Source organism: Convolutriloba macropyga, chromosome 9 (genome assembly GCF_964194025.1).
Source record: "Convolutriloba macropyga chromosome 9, txConMacr16.3, whole genome shotgun sequence".
Taxonomy (NCBI): Eukaryota; Metazoa; Xenacoelomorpha; order Acoela; family Convolutidae; genus Convolutriloba; species Convolutriloba macropyga.
Genome location: NC_134476.1, coordinates 31,202,175 through 31,218,863, shown reverse-complemented (window position 1 = coordinate 31,218,863; position 16,689 = coordinate 31,202,175). Strand labels below are relative to the sequence as shown.

The 16,689-nt window shown below is 34.4% G+C and overlaps 1 protein-coding gene across 2 annotated transcripts in view; it reads right to left on the bottom strand.

Annotated features, from left to right (window-relative positions):
• LOC142345334 (uncharacterized) overlaps positions 1 to 16,689 on the bottom strand; it is a 33,026-nt gene that overhangs the window by 1,432 nt on the left and 14,905 nt on the right. For both annotated transcript variants that reach the window (XM_075397335.1, XM_075397334.1), the window contains exon 5: positions 8,426 to 8,927. In XM_075397335.1, the coding sequence (XP_075253450.1) occupies positions 8,426 to 8,927 (502 nt within the window). The remainder of the gene's footprint in view (positions 1 to 8,425; positions 8,928 to 16,689) is intronic.

The window sequence follows — 16,689 nt, the reverse complement described above, 5'->3', positions numbered from 1 at the left end:
TATCCTCTGAAACAAAGAACTTCAGGTAAGAAACGCATCATAATTTTTTTCGACTATTTTTTTCACAGAACATTTAATTTTGAAAAATCAACCTCAAGAACTCAACTTTGAGTGTTTTGAAGATGTTTGAATTAGCAAGTTCTGATACAGTTTTATTTATTTTAACAAGTATAATTTCAGCAAAAAATTTTGTCGAAGAGTCGACTTTTAATGTTTTGAAGATGTTTAAATTGAAATGTTTTAGTTCCATTTATTTATTTCAAAGTGTACAATTCCATTTTTGTTGAAGAGTCGACTTTTGATGTTCTGAAGTCCTTTTTTGATGTTATATATGAGAGAATTCTTACAATTTGAGTAGTTACTTCCTCGCACCATATTATCACAATTTATTAGAACAGTTTGCCAAGAAGGCGTTTAGGAAAACGTTTTAGAAGTATTTAGGAAGAACAAGGAGGCTCGGTAATGTGCGCTTGCACATTAAGTTCCGAGCCCGCTCATCTACATTTTTCACTTAATTGTCTACCAAAGAAGGAAGAGATAAAAAAATTAACATATCAACATATCGTTCAACAAACTACTAAAAGAATAAAACAATCTACTCTAGAGGGCCTATGAGACCTGTGGCTACCATAATATGACTACCAGTAAAGACGGCAATAAAAATCAAATAGTTAAAAATATTAATTACGACCAAAACTCCTTGTCCATTTTTTGAAAACCGCTAAAAACCAAATCAAAAGGGCATCAGATAAAATTTATACACAGAAGATTAGCCGGAACTTTTTTGGAACAAAATATGGGACTTTTCCTCAATGCGACTTTGCAACAAGTCGACTAGAAATGAGCAGAAGGGGCAAAATTTTTTAAAACATTGCTTTTATTAAAAAAAAATTTAAGTTCCAACTGACTAGAAACATTAAGCATAAAATGAAATCATTGAGAGAGTATTTTATACCTCAATAGACCGTCAAATAGAGGCAAAAACTGAAATTTGCACGAAAAATTATGCACGAAAACGATGTCCCACAATCAATTAAATATTAAGCTGTCACTAAAAACAATTAAAATCTTCGTTCGGATTTTTTGAAGGTTACAACATTTGTAAATCAATTGACGTCCATCATTGTGATACTGTGAAAAGAAAACAAAAACTTACAAAAAAGGCGCAAATATGAAGAAATCACGAAAAATGGTTTTGTGAAAACTGGTTGTTCCAAGAAGAAATACCATTTGAGGAAAACAAAACCGTTATGAAGAGCAAATTGTTTTTCAATAGAAAAATGAGGTGAATTGTATATACAGATGCCTAATTACAATTTAACAACAATAAAATTGGCAGATCTCTAAAATCTATCTCTTTTTTTTTATTAAAAACAAATATTTTCAAAATTCATAGACAACAAAAGCTTTCGACTAAAAGAGTAGACAGTTTGTCTTGCAACTACTCCAAAAACATAATGCGACTGTTAATAATGAGACGAAATCATAGGACTATAAAAAATCATTAAATAAAAGCTGAACTAATAAGTTTCACAAACAACTTTACGAAACCACAGTTTTGAAGCCATTAAATTTTTAAGATGTCAAACGCGAGAATATAACATCTTCATTTGCGTCTCCTTTGACCATCATAACGTCTTTTTGTAAAACGACTATCACAAAATGGCAACAAAAAGAACCACAATAAGTGAAAAGTATCTGAACTTCACAAAACTCTTCTGAAACAAATTGTCTTAGCCCTGCAGATATCATTTAAAACGTTTAAACAACAGCAAAATTATTGTTTGATTCAACAAAACATTAAAAGGAGCTCTAAATAATGATGCTAATTTACGAAAATGATAAAACATTGTAAAAAACGAAAAAACGCAAACCAGAAACCGGGATAAGTTGAAGATTACTATCTTTTTTTAAATATTTAATTCGAAACTCAAAACAACCATTAGCTATTCACCAATATCAGTTAATAAGTTCTTTTGTTTATCTATAGTTGGACACAGAGACCTTTAATTACACAATATTTGGCATATGAGAACAAAAATGAACAACAAATAAAGGGCAAAAATAAAAAACTTTACCAATTTCTGCAAGAGAACGGTGTCGCAGGCCTTCAAACCATATGTTATGAAAACAAAAAATACGTTCAGTTTCAAATGTTGTATAGTTTTTTTGTTAGATTGTTAAATAATGTTACAATTTACAATAGAATCAAAAACAACAGCAAAAATGATAAATTATGCACAAAAATCAGAAAATTTCGTAGTATCAAAAGCAAGAAAACCTTCTGTTAAAATAATCGGCGACAAAATTAGTTTGTATTCGATAGGGAGGAAAGGTTGACCAGTACTTAATGAGAATAAACAAAATGTTGACTAAAATAATATAAAAAGTTGACAAGTTTAAAAAATCACTGAAATTTCCTTAAAACAAATATATTCAATAACATAAGAGACATTAGGTAACAACCGAATGAATAAAAAAAGTTTACTTGCTCCTCTTGATGAGGAAATTTAGGTCTTTGATTGCTCATACTTAAAAATCAGACTGTCAAAAGAATAACAATTGAAGGCAAAAGACAAGAGTTCAGTTAAAATTTACTAAAACTCTTCCTCAAAGCCATAAAAACCTTTTGGTTCTCTGAAAACAAACTGTATCTACATTAGACTTTAAATTTACGTAAAATGGAGCTGTCTTTAAGAGAGTCGTGAGTAAAAAATATTGTCAGTAATTAACATTAAAAAAAACAAAAGCAAAACATTTTGAAAAAAGGCAACATCAAATTAAAAATGGAAAAGTCTCTGATTCTAAGAATACATGATATTGTCGAACCTCTCCCTGATTTTATCGAGCCCCCAGAAAACCGACCAAGTGTTCCAAGTGTTTAGGAGTTAGACCAACGGTTGCATGGAATTCTTCAATTATTAAAAAAAGAACGATGTACTTTGTATAATTATCGAGTTAAATCTGCAAAAAACGGCAAAATTTTATTTCCAGTAGACTTTCATACGGCGCCTAATTGCAACTAGCGCTCTTTTTGAGATTAGAGAGTCTGTTTAAAGGTTTCTAGGCCACTAAGTCTGGCAAACATTAACAAAGTGGACCAGATGAAAAAAGTTTGAATTTTGAATGTTTTATCAAAATTTTGGGCAAAAAACTTTAATCAAACAATTCAACAACGCTCTTCTATCTCTAACGGTAACAAAAACACTCTGCCGTTAAAATTTTTAACTTTCTTTGAATTATATTAGCGAAATTGTGCAAAATTTTAGCGAAAATTACTGAAAATGTGAACAAAAACAGTCGAATGTTCACAAAACTTTAAACCTCGATAACTCCCTGTAAAAAACGAAAACCGAAAAAATCTTTTACATTCCGTACTCTACGCTGGAAGGGCTTTTCAATGATACCACTCACAATTCTCTACAATGATTATATCGATCGGCAAATTGACTGAACAAATAAAAACCCAGTTGAGTATATAGTTTTTCCCTCCCCACTAAAGTGGAGGTCGGAACAATACGGGCTAAAAAATTATCCAGATAGCTAGTTGATTTTCCTAATTTAAGCTGCATTGAAAACGAACTTTTCGTGCCATGTTAGTCCATCATTTAAGCTCTGGGATTGGTAGTGTTTTAAAGGAACAGAAAACGGACAAATTTACATAGATAAAACTATAATTGTTCCGACCCCACTTGTGGGGGGGGGAGGAACTATATACTCAAATGGGTTTTTTTTGTTCCGTGAATTTTGACCGACCGATATATTCATCCTAGAGAAATGTGAGTGGTATCATTAAAAAGCTCGTCCAGCGTAGAATTCGAAATTAATAAGTTTTTTTTGAATTTCGTTTTTTTTCGTGGAGTTATCGAGGTTTAAAGTTTCATGTGAACACTGGATATTTGGTTCACTTTTGTTCACTTTTACCGTAATTTTCGTTCGAATTAACGTTTTTTCTACAAAAAATTTAATTCAGAACTAAATTTCATGCCAAAAAGTAAATCAATTTTAGGTTTTTAATAGACGAAAGGAGATAATAAAGACTAGTTCTAGTCTTAGAGGGAAGTTTATTATTTATAAAAAAAATTCGAATTGGGTTTGGGAGCTCTTTTTTTTTTTTTAGAAAATTTTGCATTTTTTTTGTTTTTTCAAGTCACCTAGAGACTACTAGACACTTTTAATATCGAAGTTCCGTTAATGACAAACCTCTTTTACGATCAAATGAAGCCCAATGAACAAAAAATTTGTTTCGAAGGGATCGCTCATGTTTTTTTTTGGAATCGTATCTTAAATTTCGTAATTTCAAATAAAATTTTGATTTATTTTTTGAGGTTTTACTAAAGTTTTATTATCCTATGGCATAAACTTTTTCACTAAAGGTGTAATAGATTTGTTAATGAGCAATAAGTGAACCTATTCAGTTCTGTGAGTGGACAGCTAATGGCTGTTAAGACTTTGAAAATAAATTTTCGAATTTTTTTTAAAATTAGTAAATCATAAACTTATTTTTGTGAACTGTAAGTTCGTCTCAGTAAAACAGGATTGAACTCCATCATACCAGTGCAACATACGTTTATCTCATTGGCGGCTTTATCGAATAACTATTGGTTATACGTCTTCAATGCCACAAGATTTCAAATTTTTTTAAAATTTTTTTGGACATTTCGTTTTATTGGTTCATTTTGAAATCTTATCACGTCATCCTAATGTGGATGGCTACATCTTCCTTTAGTGAAAACGTCCAAAGGATCATAGATTAAATTTTCTGAGCAAAAAATATGGTTTAAATGGCTTCAACATTTTCTTCTCCCATTTTTCTAAAAAATTTTGTTTTGTTGCCTGTATTTGTTGTTTTTTTTTCATACTCATAAGACATGTTGTGATGTCTTATGCATAACCTAGGCATGATAAACATCTTTGTATTCACATCTTGCATAGCTGAGCGTATTCATTGAATTCCTATGAAAGCTTTTGAGATTAATGGCTGTTAAGACTTTAAAAATATTTTTTTTGAATTTTTTTTTGAACTTAAAAGCTTATTTTCGTGGATTGTAAGTCAGTCTCGGTAATGACAGAACAGCTTTTTTTCTGCATCAACAAAATTTTATCTAGTTAGTGGTTTTGTCTTCTAACTATTGGTGTTTTTTACTTCGGTGCACGAGTTTTCATAATTTTTATACTTTTTGGATTTTTTTAGTAATTTTGGTTGATTTTGAAATCGTATTACATTATCCTAATATTGATAGCTCCCATTGGCTTAGTGAAGACGTTCAGTGGATCGTTGAAATTTTTCAGAGAAAAAAGCTTATGGTTTAAATAGCTTCGACACTTTCTTCTCTCAATTTTCTACCGAACTTTTGGATTTTGCCTGTTTTTGTTGTTGTTTTCATAGTCAATGACTTGTTGTGATGTCTTATTGATAAATTTTGAATGACAAACATCCTTGTCGTCACATCATCTAGGCAAAATTTAGCGTATTAAATGCCTTCCGTTGAAAGCTGTAGAATTTTATGACTTTGATACTATGGGTTTTCTCAAAAATTTCGTGGTTTTGATGTATTTTTCTTTGCCATACGACTTATTGTGATGAGTTATTGATGTCACATGAATGAAACCTATGATTGTTATTTCATCGAGGCAGAATTTAGTGTGTTTAATTAACTGCGTTGAAAAAAATTGAATTTAATGTCTTTGATACTAGGGCTTTTCCCAAAAACGTGGTTTTAATATCTTTGTTTATGTTTGTTGTTTTTCAAGTCAATTTGTAACAATAGAAACAATCACCCTGCTGTTAAAAAATAATTGAAAATAGAAGTGTTTATACTGAAAAGTTCATTCTCTAATGGCTTTGAAACTTTTCTCGCTTAATTTTTGTGAGTTTGCTGTTTTTGCTTTTTTTTATTTTTAGGTAGCCGTAAAATTCTGATCGGTCTCATAAACCTTTAATGTTGCCTGTCATGTTGCCCATAAACCTGTAATGAGTGATGTTACCCGAAGCAGTCAGTTTCGGGTAACATCACTCATTAAAGCCAATAGTCTTAAAAATGATGATATTATACATCTTCAAAGATTTTTCAAACTTTTCAGTTTTTTTGTTCTTTTCGTCAACTTGTTCTCGTCATTGAGAAGTCCACTCCAATTCCTTGAATTTCAAAAAACAACTTGTCTACTAATATTATGTCCTAACTGATATTTTGTTTGGTGGACATTATGCGTTTTCATAAAAAATATTGTGAGTGGTGTATTTGTGTTTCTTTTTTCTCTTCTTTTAGCTTATTCAGGTAATAACAGATCCCAATGATTTTCAAATGTGGCCCAAATGAACGAACTTCTTTTCTCTTTTAGTATAATTTTGAGCTGAATGAATATAAATGTAAACTGAAATAAAAATAAATAAAATTCAGATAATAGCCGATGATTTTAATGGCTTCAATAATTTATGTTAATGTTCTTAATTTTTTAAGATTTTCTGCGTCTTTGTGTAAATTGTTCGTTTTTTTGAGATTTTCTGAGTATTTAGTTCATTCCTATGGTTTAGTCTCAGCAAAGACAGGTCCCATAAGTTTCATTTTGACTTTTTAGTAAATTTATCAAGAATTATTTTGTTAAAAAGCTGAAGATTTTTTTCGACTTTTGAAATTATTTGGTTTAAGAAATGTTGATTGATCTTTGACTTTAACCTCATTTTTTTCTCTATGTCAACTTTTTACCTAATCTCATTATGAAAAACATACATCTGCTGTATAGTTAGCAAAAACTAAATTTGTGGAGTTAAGGTTTTATCTGATTGCATTTTGACGTTGTTACTAGGTGCTTCTAAAATTATATATTGGGTTTCTGCCGTGAAAATTTTGTTTTTGCATAATTTGTTGTTTGCTGTTTTTTCTCGTAGTCTTTTTATTGGTAGATCTCGTGAGCGCTGTAATGAGAAATGGCATTATGTAACTCAATTAGTATTTACGTTTTGTAACGTGTTTTTTAAAGTCAAACATCTATTTTTGTTATCTCTTCATTTGGTTGACAAATAAGTCAAAAATGTAAATGAGCTCGGGTCGGAACATCATGTGCGAACGCACATTAAGGAGCCGCCTTGTTGAACTTAAAAATGCACTGTTAATGTAATTGATGGCATTCAATAACTTCCCAGGTTTAATATCATAAAGGAATCTTAGTAATCAAACAAAGTTATTTGTTTCACGGTTCTTGGTAATCATGCTAATTCATATACGGTTTGATAAAATGTTAGCAAGAACCCTCTGACTATAAATGGCTTCTCAGTAAACATAAAAAGATCATAAAAAGTGTAGCATGACCATGAAAATTATCAAAAGGTTTTTTTCTGGGCATAAAATTAAAACTGATAATTTCAATTTTTTCATATTCTTAAACGGAATAAATTCTTTTTAGTAAACAAACAAGCCAAGCACTTGAGAATTTTTTTTACTGAACAACGCGTTTTCTTTGTACTACGATATATTGATCCCAAGCATCTCGATGTGTCTGGACACTTTAGTTTTTCTACTTTGTGCGAAACATAGCTGTATGCTAGTATCCAACAACAACCAATAGCTAAAGTTAAAGTCAAAATTTTTTACGAATTTTTATAAACTACCCATTTGTATAAACTCTTCCCCAGAGAGCGCCATTTAGCGTATGATTGCTGATTGACTGGCAGCATCAACTACAAAAAAACCCTTTGAATTAACAATAAATTATGTTTTGTGAATATTGTCAATAATGAAAATATCATATTTGGTTCCTAATAATCATAAAAAAATCACATATAATTTTTACTAGCCACAAAAAGTTCATAGATCAAATATATGCTTTGTATTCATAATTGGAATATCAAACTCATAAATTTTTTGTGTCTTGTATGGAACCACATATGTTCTGGGTGTGATTACTCGCAGAATGTTCATCCCAGCCTGGGTTTGAAAAAAAACTGAACGAATTTTGTAAACGATAAAAGTATAATGATACCAAATTCTCAAATGTGTCGACGTGCTGTAGTTCAGGTGCAAACACAACCAATTAATTAGTTTTTTGAGCTTCAATTTCTTTGTTTATAAACAACATTTGCTTCATGGACAGTAGTGCGATAGCACATCTAGTAAAAATTTCCAGAAAAATCTGGAAAATCGGCGTGAAAACTGTTTACCTTGTAAGATTCTTTTTAGATGATTATTTATCTTGTAAGACTCTAAGAAGAATACTGCCTATCTTGTGAGACAAGACTTCTAGTCTGAAGACTTTTAGAGATGGCAAGTTTCCTGACAAGATATCGGGGTGAGTACAACCAGTGTAAGCACTCGCAGTGTCTTAAGCAGATTATATGAAAGGATTATGCTGATTAAAGCAAATAAAGTTACCCAGATCTCAAATGTGGCAATTCAAGGTCTTTAATGAAAACAATTAAATGGCATACCTTCAAATACGATTTCTGAGTGAAGCAATACAGTGGGTTTTTGTCGCCTTTTAGTACCACCCAAGGTCTGTAACATGCCAGCGCAGTCAAGAAAACCGGCCTTTTGTCACTGTTTGGAACTATCCACCCCGCTGGCAAACAGTATATCATATCATTGTGATAGAAGAATCCTTCTTGGATAAAATAAATCGGCCTCTTGGAAACTCGTTTTTTGTATTCGTACGGAACTGTGTTTATTTTTTGACAAGACTCCTTTAAATTTGATCTTACACTTTGAAAGTTACTGTCATTAACTTTGCTTCGTTTTCTGTAGTACCCTGGCGGCAGTGGGTAAACAAGGTGTTTTTGTAGTTTTGGGTCCTTTTCTTGGGCGACGAAAGAACTTGATGTGGGAAATTGATGAGTTGGTGGTAATTTGCGGGAGAACTTTTGGTAAATTTGACCTGAGAAACCCCTGAGGAGGATTTCTTCGTTTGTTATGACTTCGTAGGGCGGTAGGTACCTTAAAAGGTGTTGAAATGAATATTTCTGTGATGACTCGAATCTGAAAGACTTTATGGGAAAAAAGTGTGCTATCCTTCCCAGGACAGGAGCTGCAAGAAGGCGGAGCAGCAGTAAAAAACGAATTGTAATCCAAATCCAAATCAATGCCGAATCATAAGCTGATAAGCTGATTGAAACCAGCTTTTTAAGCTAACTTCAGGAAAATTTCAGCTAAGATCTGCCATCGCACTTTTGGATATTTTGCATAGAAGACTTGCATTTTCCGACTTGGAGACTGAAAATTGGATGATAGCTGCCCGGATCATAGTAACGTCAAAAATCAGCGCTGAACTGTAGTATTTCCCAGACCGTTTTTTACTAAGGCCAAGTCACTTTTTGATCATGTCACTTTTTACACTGCCCAGACAAAAAATCAGTCTAAAATTTATCCCTTTCTGAAACAACTATGAACAGTGTAAATGCAAGTTTTCTGCTTATCATGATCAAAACATTTTTCAATCCTTCGAATTGTTGTTCAGAACAAAAAAGTCTAAAAGCAGGCTGTTCATGGGAAAAAATGCCTGGACGTGCTAAAGGAAATAACAATGAATTGAGTATTATTTATCATAAAGAAACTCCTCAGACGTATTTTGTTGCCCTGGCCATGTTGTATTGTTACTTGCATCGATGTCCAAAAAAACGACGTAAAAGCGATCTGTAATTAGCCGACCAATCAAAACTATCAGCTGAGTCTAACAGAACTTTTAAAATACCATAGTGATTGTTTCAGAGAATTTTCTGTTAGAATTTTTAAAACTTTGATAAGAACTCACTCATTAACACTGATATGAAAAGTGTTCGCCAATGTTTCAAGAACATCAAACCGAGAGGCCCTAGACCTAACTTATCGAAATAAAGAAGATGCCAGTGAAAACAGTACATAGTGAAGACAGTACAGTGTAAAAAAAGTACACGCGAACTTTAATTTTGAAAAACCTTGAATTATGTACATGAAAATTTTGCGAAATTTAACTACATAAAACTTCTATATAAAGTTACAAAAATCGTACAGCAGGAAACATAACGAAGTACTTTTTAATTGCACATATATACGAAAATAAATACATACGTACATACAAACATTCATACATACATACATACATACATACATACATACAGACAAACATACATACATGAATACATTCAAGCATACGTACATAAATAAATACAAACAAATATATATATATACGTACATATATTTATACAAACATACAATACATGCATACATACATACAATCATACATACATACATACATACAAACATACACACACACATATATATATATATATATATATACATATATATATATATATATATATATATACATATATATACATAATATATATATATATATATATATATATATATATATATATATTGTTTACTACTTATTAACAAGAGATTTCCAGATTAAAATGAATTGCTAGGTTGCACACGTGGGTAAAACATAAAACCCGCAAATTTTACAAATCAAAACAAATCAGAAGTCATCAATCAATCAAAACAAATTAAGGAAATCAAGCTTGTGCTTGAACACTCCGGGCCGCGTGCATGAGGGTAAAACTGAATACTCTTGTTGTATTTTACAACTTAAGATTTCGACAATCAAGTTTACATGATTCTTTTGCTGATATGTAATTTCAACATTGTTTTGTAATGTCGAAGCTGTTAAGATGCTCTGTTGTCATAATTGAGGGCATTTTTTGCTTTCTGTGTGTGTGTATGTGTAAATTTGTCGTACACTCTTCCGGGGCGACACATATACACCGGCTATATGTATGTGAAAATTGGTGATCATACGTTTGCATCGACGTTTTAATTTGATGTGTGGTGGTTGGAATATTGTGTTGTTGAATCACAAGGATATGTGAAAGTAGTTATTAGGCTTCATGGGGGATGTGAAAGTTGAAGTTTAATCGAAGATCGTTGGCAGTATGTCCTGTAAACTCTGTTGATGTGAAGGTGTATACTCCGTCGATCTGAAGGCTGTTGACAAAATTATGTGGGTTGGATTCCGGAGACGTTAGCTTTTGTCGAACTGACAAATAAGGGCAAAATATAACGAAAACTTGATGATGACAGTTGTCGGAGAGGGCAAAGAAACACTTGTCGGTGAGGGCAAAGCTGGATTTCGCGTAGTTTTAGGGAAGTTAAGGACTTGGGGAAGTTACAATTCTCTTTTCGTTTTGTATTTTCACAGCGTTGTTACTTCTTCATGATTGTTTGAGCTCGATTGTTTGAGCTTGTGTGAATTGAATATTTGATACGCTGACTTTGGACAAAATGATTATGGAAATTTAAAACCGATACGCGTTTGAAATTTAAAGTTTAATGGTTTCAAGTATTGTGTAAAACTTTAGCTAATTTGACTGCTGGTCTGTTCAGCACTCCAGTTGATGTCTTGATTTCGAAGGATCGTGCTCGTCCAATCCATTATGGCATTTCGCAATTCGACCCATTGGCCAAATACCTCTCGGAGTGAACTCATGCAAGAGCCAGACTAAATCGCCTTCTTTCAATTGTTCTGATTCTGTTCTCCACTTTGGTCGGCTGATAAGATCTGATGTGTACTCTTTTTGCAAACGTTTCCAAAAATGATCCAGTAATGTTTGTGTGTAAGAGAACTCCTTTTTACTAAACGTTCGGCTGGTTGATGTCAACGGTGCTAAAGGGCTGTAAGGGCGTCTTAATAAGAAATGATTAGGGGTTAGTGCTTCTTCATCGTTGGTGTCTGAAGAGACATATGTAATTGGTCTGGAGTTGAGAAGTCCTTCAGTCTCGGCTACAATTGTCTGAAAAATTTCGGCTTTCAATTGTTGGCTGCCTAAAATTATGAGCAACGTGCGTTTAGCAGACTGAATTAGCCTTTCCCATATCCCGCCGAAGTGAGGGGCTAGAGGTGGATTCATTTTCCATGTAATATTTTGCTGCTGTAGCTGGGACTTGATGTAGTCGTTGTCCGCATTGATTTTGCTCAGATCCAACATTTTTTTCGCTGATGTGAAGTTCGATCCATTGTCAGAGATGATTAACTCGGGATATCCTCGTCGCGAAACAAACCTTCTAATGGCTAGTAGACAGCTATCTGTGTCCAATGTCTGACAAACCTCCAGATGCACAGCTCTAGTTACAAGACAGGTGAAAAGACATACGTATTGTTTTTCCAATTTGCGATTTGTGTGCTCAATGAAAAAGGGTCCGAAAAAATCTAACCCAACATTTAGAAAAGGATATCGTTTTCCTGCTTCTGCGAATCGGAAACTGGGTAGGTCGGCCATGAGGGGGTTGATATTTTGTGCTCTCCATCGTCGGCAAATGAAGCATGTTTTACAGAGTTGTTTCAAAAATCGTCTAAGACCTATAATGATGAAATCTTGTTGCAGGTGTGCTCGGACAAACTCTGTTCCAAGATGTCTACAGTCGTTGTGGGCTTGCTCAATTATTAATTTGGTAATATTATCCTTACTGTCAAGAATAATTGGATGTTTCTGGCTGTAAGGTATTTTAGCGTGCTTTAGTCTGCCTCTTGCTCGTATTAAACCATCTTCGTCCAGGAAGGGAGTGAACTGTAATAACTTGTCCTTTTTGTCTAGTTCATTTTCCCGTTCAAGGTTTCTTATGCTTTCAGAAAAAGTTTTATGCTGTGATTGTCTCAATAGATGGTGTCGTGCGTCTTCATAACTGTTTGTGACTGGTCGTTTTCGAAAGATATTGACTGCTTTCATTACTGTTTCGGTCCGTCGCATAAGTTTATTCCAACTAGAGAAATCATTAGTGTCAATAACTGTGTTTGAAGTTTCTGTACGTAAAACGTTCATTGCTGTAAATTGCTGGTCTTTTTGAAAATTTGGAACGGGATTTTCTAGGAGAAATTTTGGCGCTGACAGCCATTTTTCTTTCAAGTCTGTTAAAGAAAGTCCTCTTGTTCCGTGATCTGCAGGGTTGATTTTACCAGGTACAAAATTCCATTGTTCTGACTTAGAGTTGGCTAAAATTTTTGCAATTCTATTTGCTACAAAAACTTTTTGGTGTTTTGTTGATTTAATCCAACCTAAGGTGGCCATACTGTCAGTCCAGAACTGAATTTTGTCAAACTGTGCTGTCATTTTGCTTCGAACAAAAGAAGCAAGTTCTGCTCCCATAGCTGCTGCTTCTAGTTCTAACTTCGGGATGGTTTTTGTTTTAATGGGGGCAACTCTTGCTTTGCTAACAACATATTGAGTTGTTATTTCTTCTGCGCTTGTTGATCTGATGTATATTGTCGTTGCTATTGCTGTACTTGATGCATCGCAAAATATGTGAAGTTCATGCTTAGCTTCTGGGTTGGGGATCAGACATCTGCTAATAGAAATCTCTGGCATCTGCTCATATTCGTCGACCCATTGCTGTAAGTCGTGTTGGAACTCTCTTGGAATCTGATTGTTCCAGTTGTTACCTTGTTTCACTATTGATTGAAGAATGCATCGTACTCTAATGGAAAACGGCGTGATGATTCCAAGGGGATCGAACAATGATGCGGCGAGTGAGAGCAATTGACGTTGTTGCATGTTTTTGACATCCAGTTTTAAGTCTGGTCTTTTGAAGATGAAAATATCTTCCTTGGCATTCCACATTTGTCCTAAAATGCGTTGCTCTATCCCTGTGTCTGCATTTTCTCCAGTTATTTTCATGACTGTGTTTGGGTCGTTACTAAAAAACTTTGTAAGTTTAAAGCCACCTTTGTGTAATGTATCCTTTACCTCTGTTGTTGTGATTACTGCGTTTTTGGTTGTGTTGAAACTTTGAAGGTAATCATCCATGTAGAAATTGTTTCTTATGGCTGAGTAGGCTTCGGGATTACTTAATTTGTTGTCTTCCGCACATCTGTGGAGTATGTAGATTGCACATGAAGGGGAACAAGTTGCACCAAATATTAGTCTCTTGTACTTGAAAATTGTTTCTTCTCCATCTTTGTTCCACAAAAATCTTAGTGCGTCTTGGTCTTCTGTTCTGATGGCAACTTGCATGAACATCGCTTCGATATCACCGGTTACTGCAATCTTGTACTGCCGAAATCTCAGAAGAAGTCCTACAAGGCTGCATAGTAGATCTGGTCCGGTCAAAAGAGCTTTGTTAAGTGAATGTCCTTTGTATACTGAAGCTGCATTTGTGACCCGTCTTACTTTTTTCTTCATTTTATGTTCAACGGGGTGGTGTGGGAGATACCAAAGTTGTGAATTCATGAAACTGGGTTGACGTTGTGTCTCTTCAACAAATCCATTTTCGATGTCTGCCTCGATGGTTTGGTTGTAACGACAAAATAGGTCTGGTTCCTGTTGAAGTCGGATTTCAAGTGACTGTAATTGTGCTTTGGCAAGAAAGTAGTTGTTCGGTAGCTTAGTGTCATCTTTCCAAGGTAGTCCGATCTCATAACGAGAACCGTTGTGGCATGTCGTCCTTTTTAGTGTTTCAAGAGCTTTCCTGTCATCTGCTGTCAGTGTCTTTTTTCCGCTCACTAAACTTTTTCCCTCCATTGTCCAAAACATTTGAAGCATGTCGTTCTCTATTTCCTGTTCTTGGTTCTTAATTCTGTTGTAAAGCGTGATGTTGTAATTGACTTCTTGTTTATTACTGGTTGGCTTGTATTTCTGTGGTATTGGTCCTGTAACGGTCCATCCAAGCTGCGTCAAGACTCCGTATGGGGTTCCTGGTGGTCCTGTTGTGAATTTAAGTGGTACTGTTGCTATGAAGGCATCCGCTCCGATTAAAACTCCTATTCTGTTATCTCGTATTTGTGGAAATGTGATGTTGTTAAGATGATCGTAGTCGGCGCAGATAGAGTTCAACATCTCAACGGGTACATTCGGCATTTGAAAGTCAGATGCTGACGTGGCGTACACCGGTAGGTTGAAAAGAGGTCGGGTGCTGTTGAGTGATCCAATTCCCAGAAGAACTTCAGTTGATGTTATGATATGTTCTCCGTAAAGTGAAGAAATTGGTACTGCAATGTGATCTGTGTTTTTTATTCCGAGTGCTTTTGCCATTGAGTTTGTTATTTGTGTGTTGTCGCTCCCGCTATCCAAAAGAGCATATGTTTCTATTGATACGTCTTCAGTGTAAAGGATAACCGGAATGGCTTGAAGTTGAACTTGAGGTCGTATCCACGAGCTGATTTGGTTGTTGCTGCATGTGTGATTTTGTGGTCGTGGGTTGCTGTTGTTGTTGTTAAAGTTCTGTTGCCTTTGGCTTTGATTTTGTGTGTATGTTTGGTTATGAGAATGTCCGGTGTTCTGTTGTCGTGAATTTGTATTTGGCATGAAGTTGTTCGGATTGTTATAGTTTCTATTGAAGGTGCTTCCATTGTTGTTGTTGGGATTGTAATTCTGATTGAAACGGTTAGTGTTATTGTTTTGACCAAACGAATTACGTGTGCTGTTGTTATGATTGTAACCAGCCATTCTTCCATAGTTGAATCCATGTTGTTGAAACTGTGATCTGTTTGCGGTTATCTGTGTTTGGTGTCCGTTGTTTTGCAAACCACTATTGTTGTGATAATTGTTTGCAGATTGGTTTTGAACCTGGTTGTTTGTTTGTTGTTGATGTTGTTGCTGTTGGTTTCTTTGCTGTTGCTGAGTTGGTGAATATGTCTGTGAACTGTTAAAGTTGTTTCTGTGAATTGTTGAGTGATGAAATCCGTTGCAGTTTTCGATTCGACATCGGTAATGACTGTTACACTGTCCTTTTGGGTGTTCGGTGAGGCAATTTGGGCAAATTTTCAGTTGTCTTACTGTTTGTTGTCTTTCGTTAATATCTTTATTGAGGAATTGGTTGCATTTTCCTAAGTTGTGACTGTAACCACATAGAGGGCATCTTTTGTTACTTTGCTGTTGGAAGAGTCTGTTTGATTTTTTAGACGAACTGTTTTCTTGATTGGTTGGTCTTTGTGATGTTGACAAATCTTCGCAAGCTTCTGCATAATTATCGATCCAGTCCTTAAAATGTATTAAATTAGGTTGAACAATAGCTTGTCTAAGGACGTATTCGTTCCATCTGATTATCATTGTTGGCGCAAGTTTATCTTTTGCAATCTTAAGGACAGCTGAGGATTGAAGATCTGATGTGAAATTGTGAAGTATGAACGTTTGAACCATTTGTCTAAGAAACGCTGCAAAAGATACAAAACTTTCGGGGTTATTAATGGTCGGTCTGGGCCATTGTTCCAACTTATCAAGGTAAGCTGCTGTAACATGCTGTGGTTTCCCGAATCGTTTTTGTAATTCTTGCATTGCTTCATTATAAAACTCTCTGTTGTATGAGTATCCAATAATGCTGTCTTTGGCTCTGTCTGTGAGGGCGTTTTGAAGATATGTCATCCGTTGGGCATCTGTCAGTGTTACATTGTCATGTATTGTGGCTTTGAAAAAACTAAACCAGTCGTGCCATCTCAATGGATCTCCGCTGAAGGATTTGAGTTGAGTTTTTGGAAGATTAATGGTGGATGTGACATGTTGTTGTTGTGCTTGTCGTGGCAAGAAAATGTTTTCTGTTGTCTGTGTATGTTGAAACTGTCTGTCTGGTTGTTGGCCAGTTCTGTTGATGTAATTTGGTAGTCTTTGGTCCTGTGCGTTTAGATTAAAATTGCCAAGATTGTTGTTCGTTTCTGGGATTAGGTTGTTGACGGCTTTTCTTCTCAATTCTCTTTCATTTGATTGGTTACCTCTATTGATTTTGTTCGCATCTT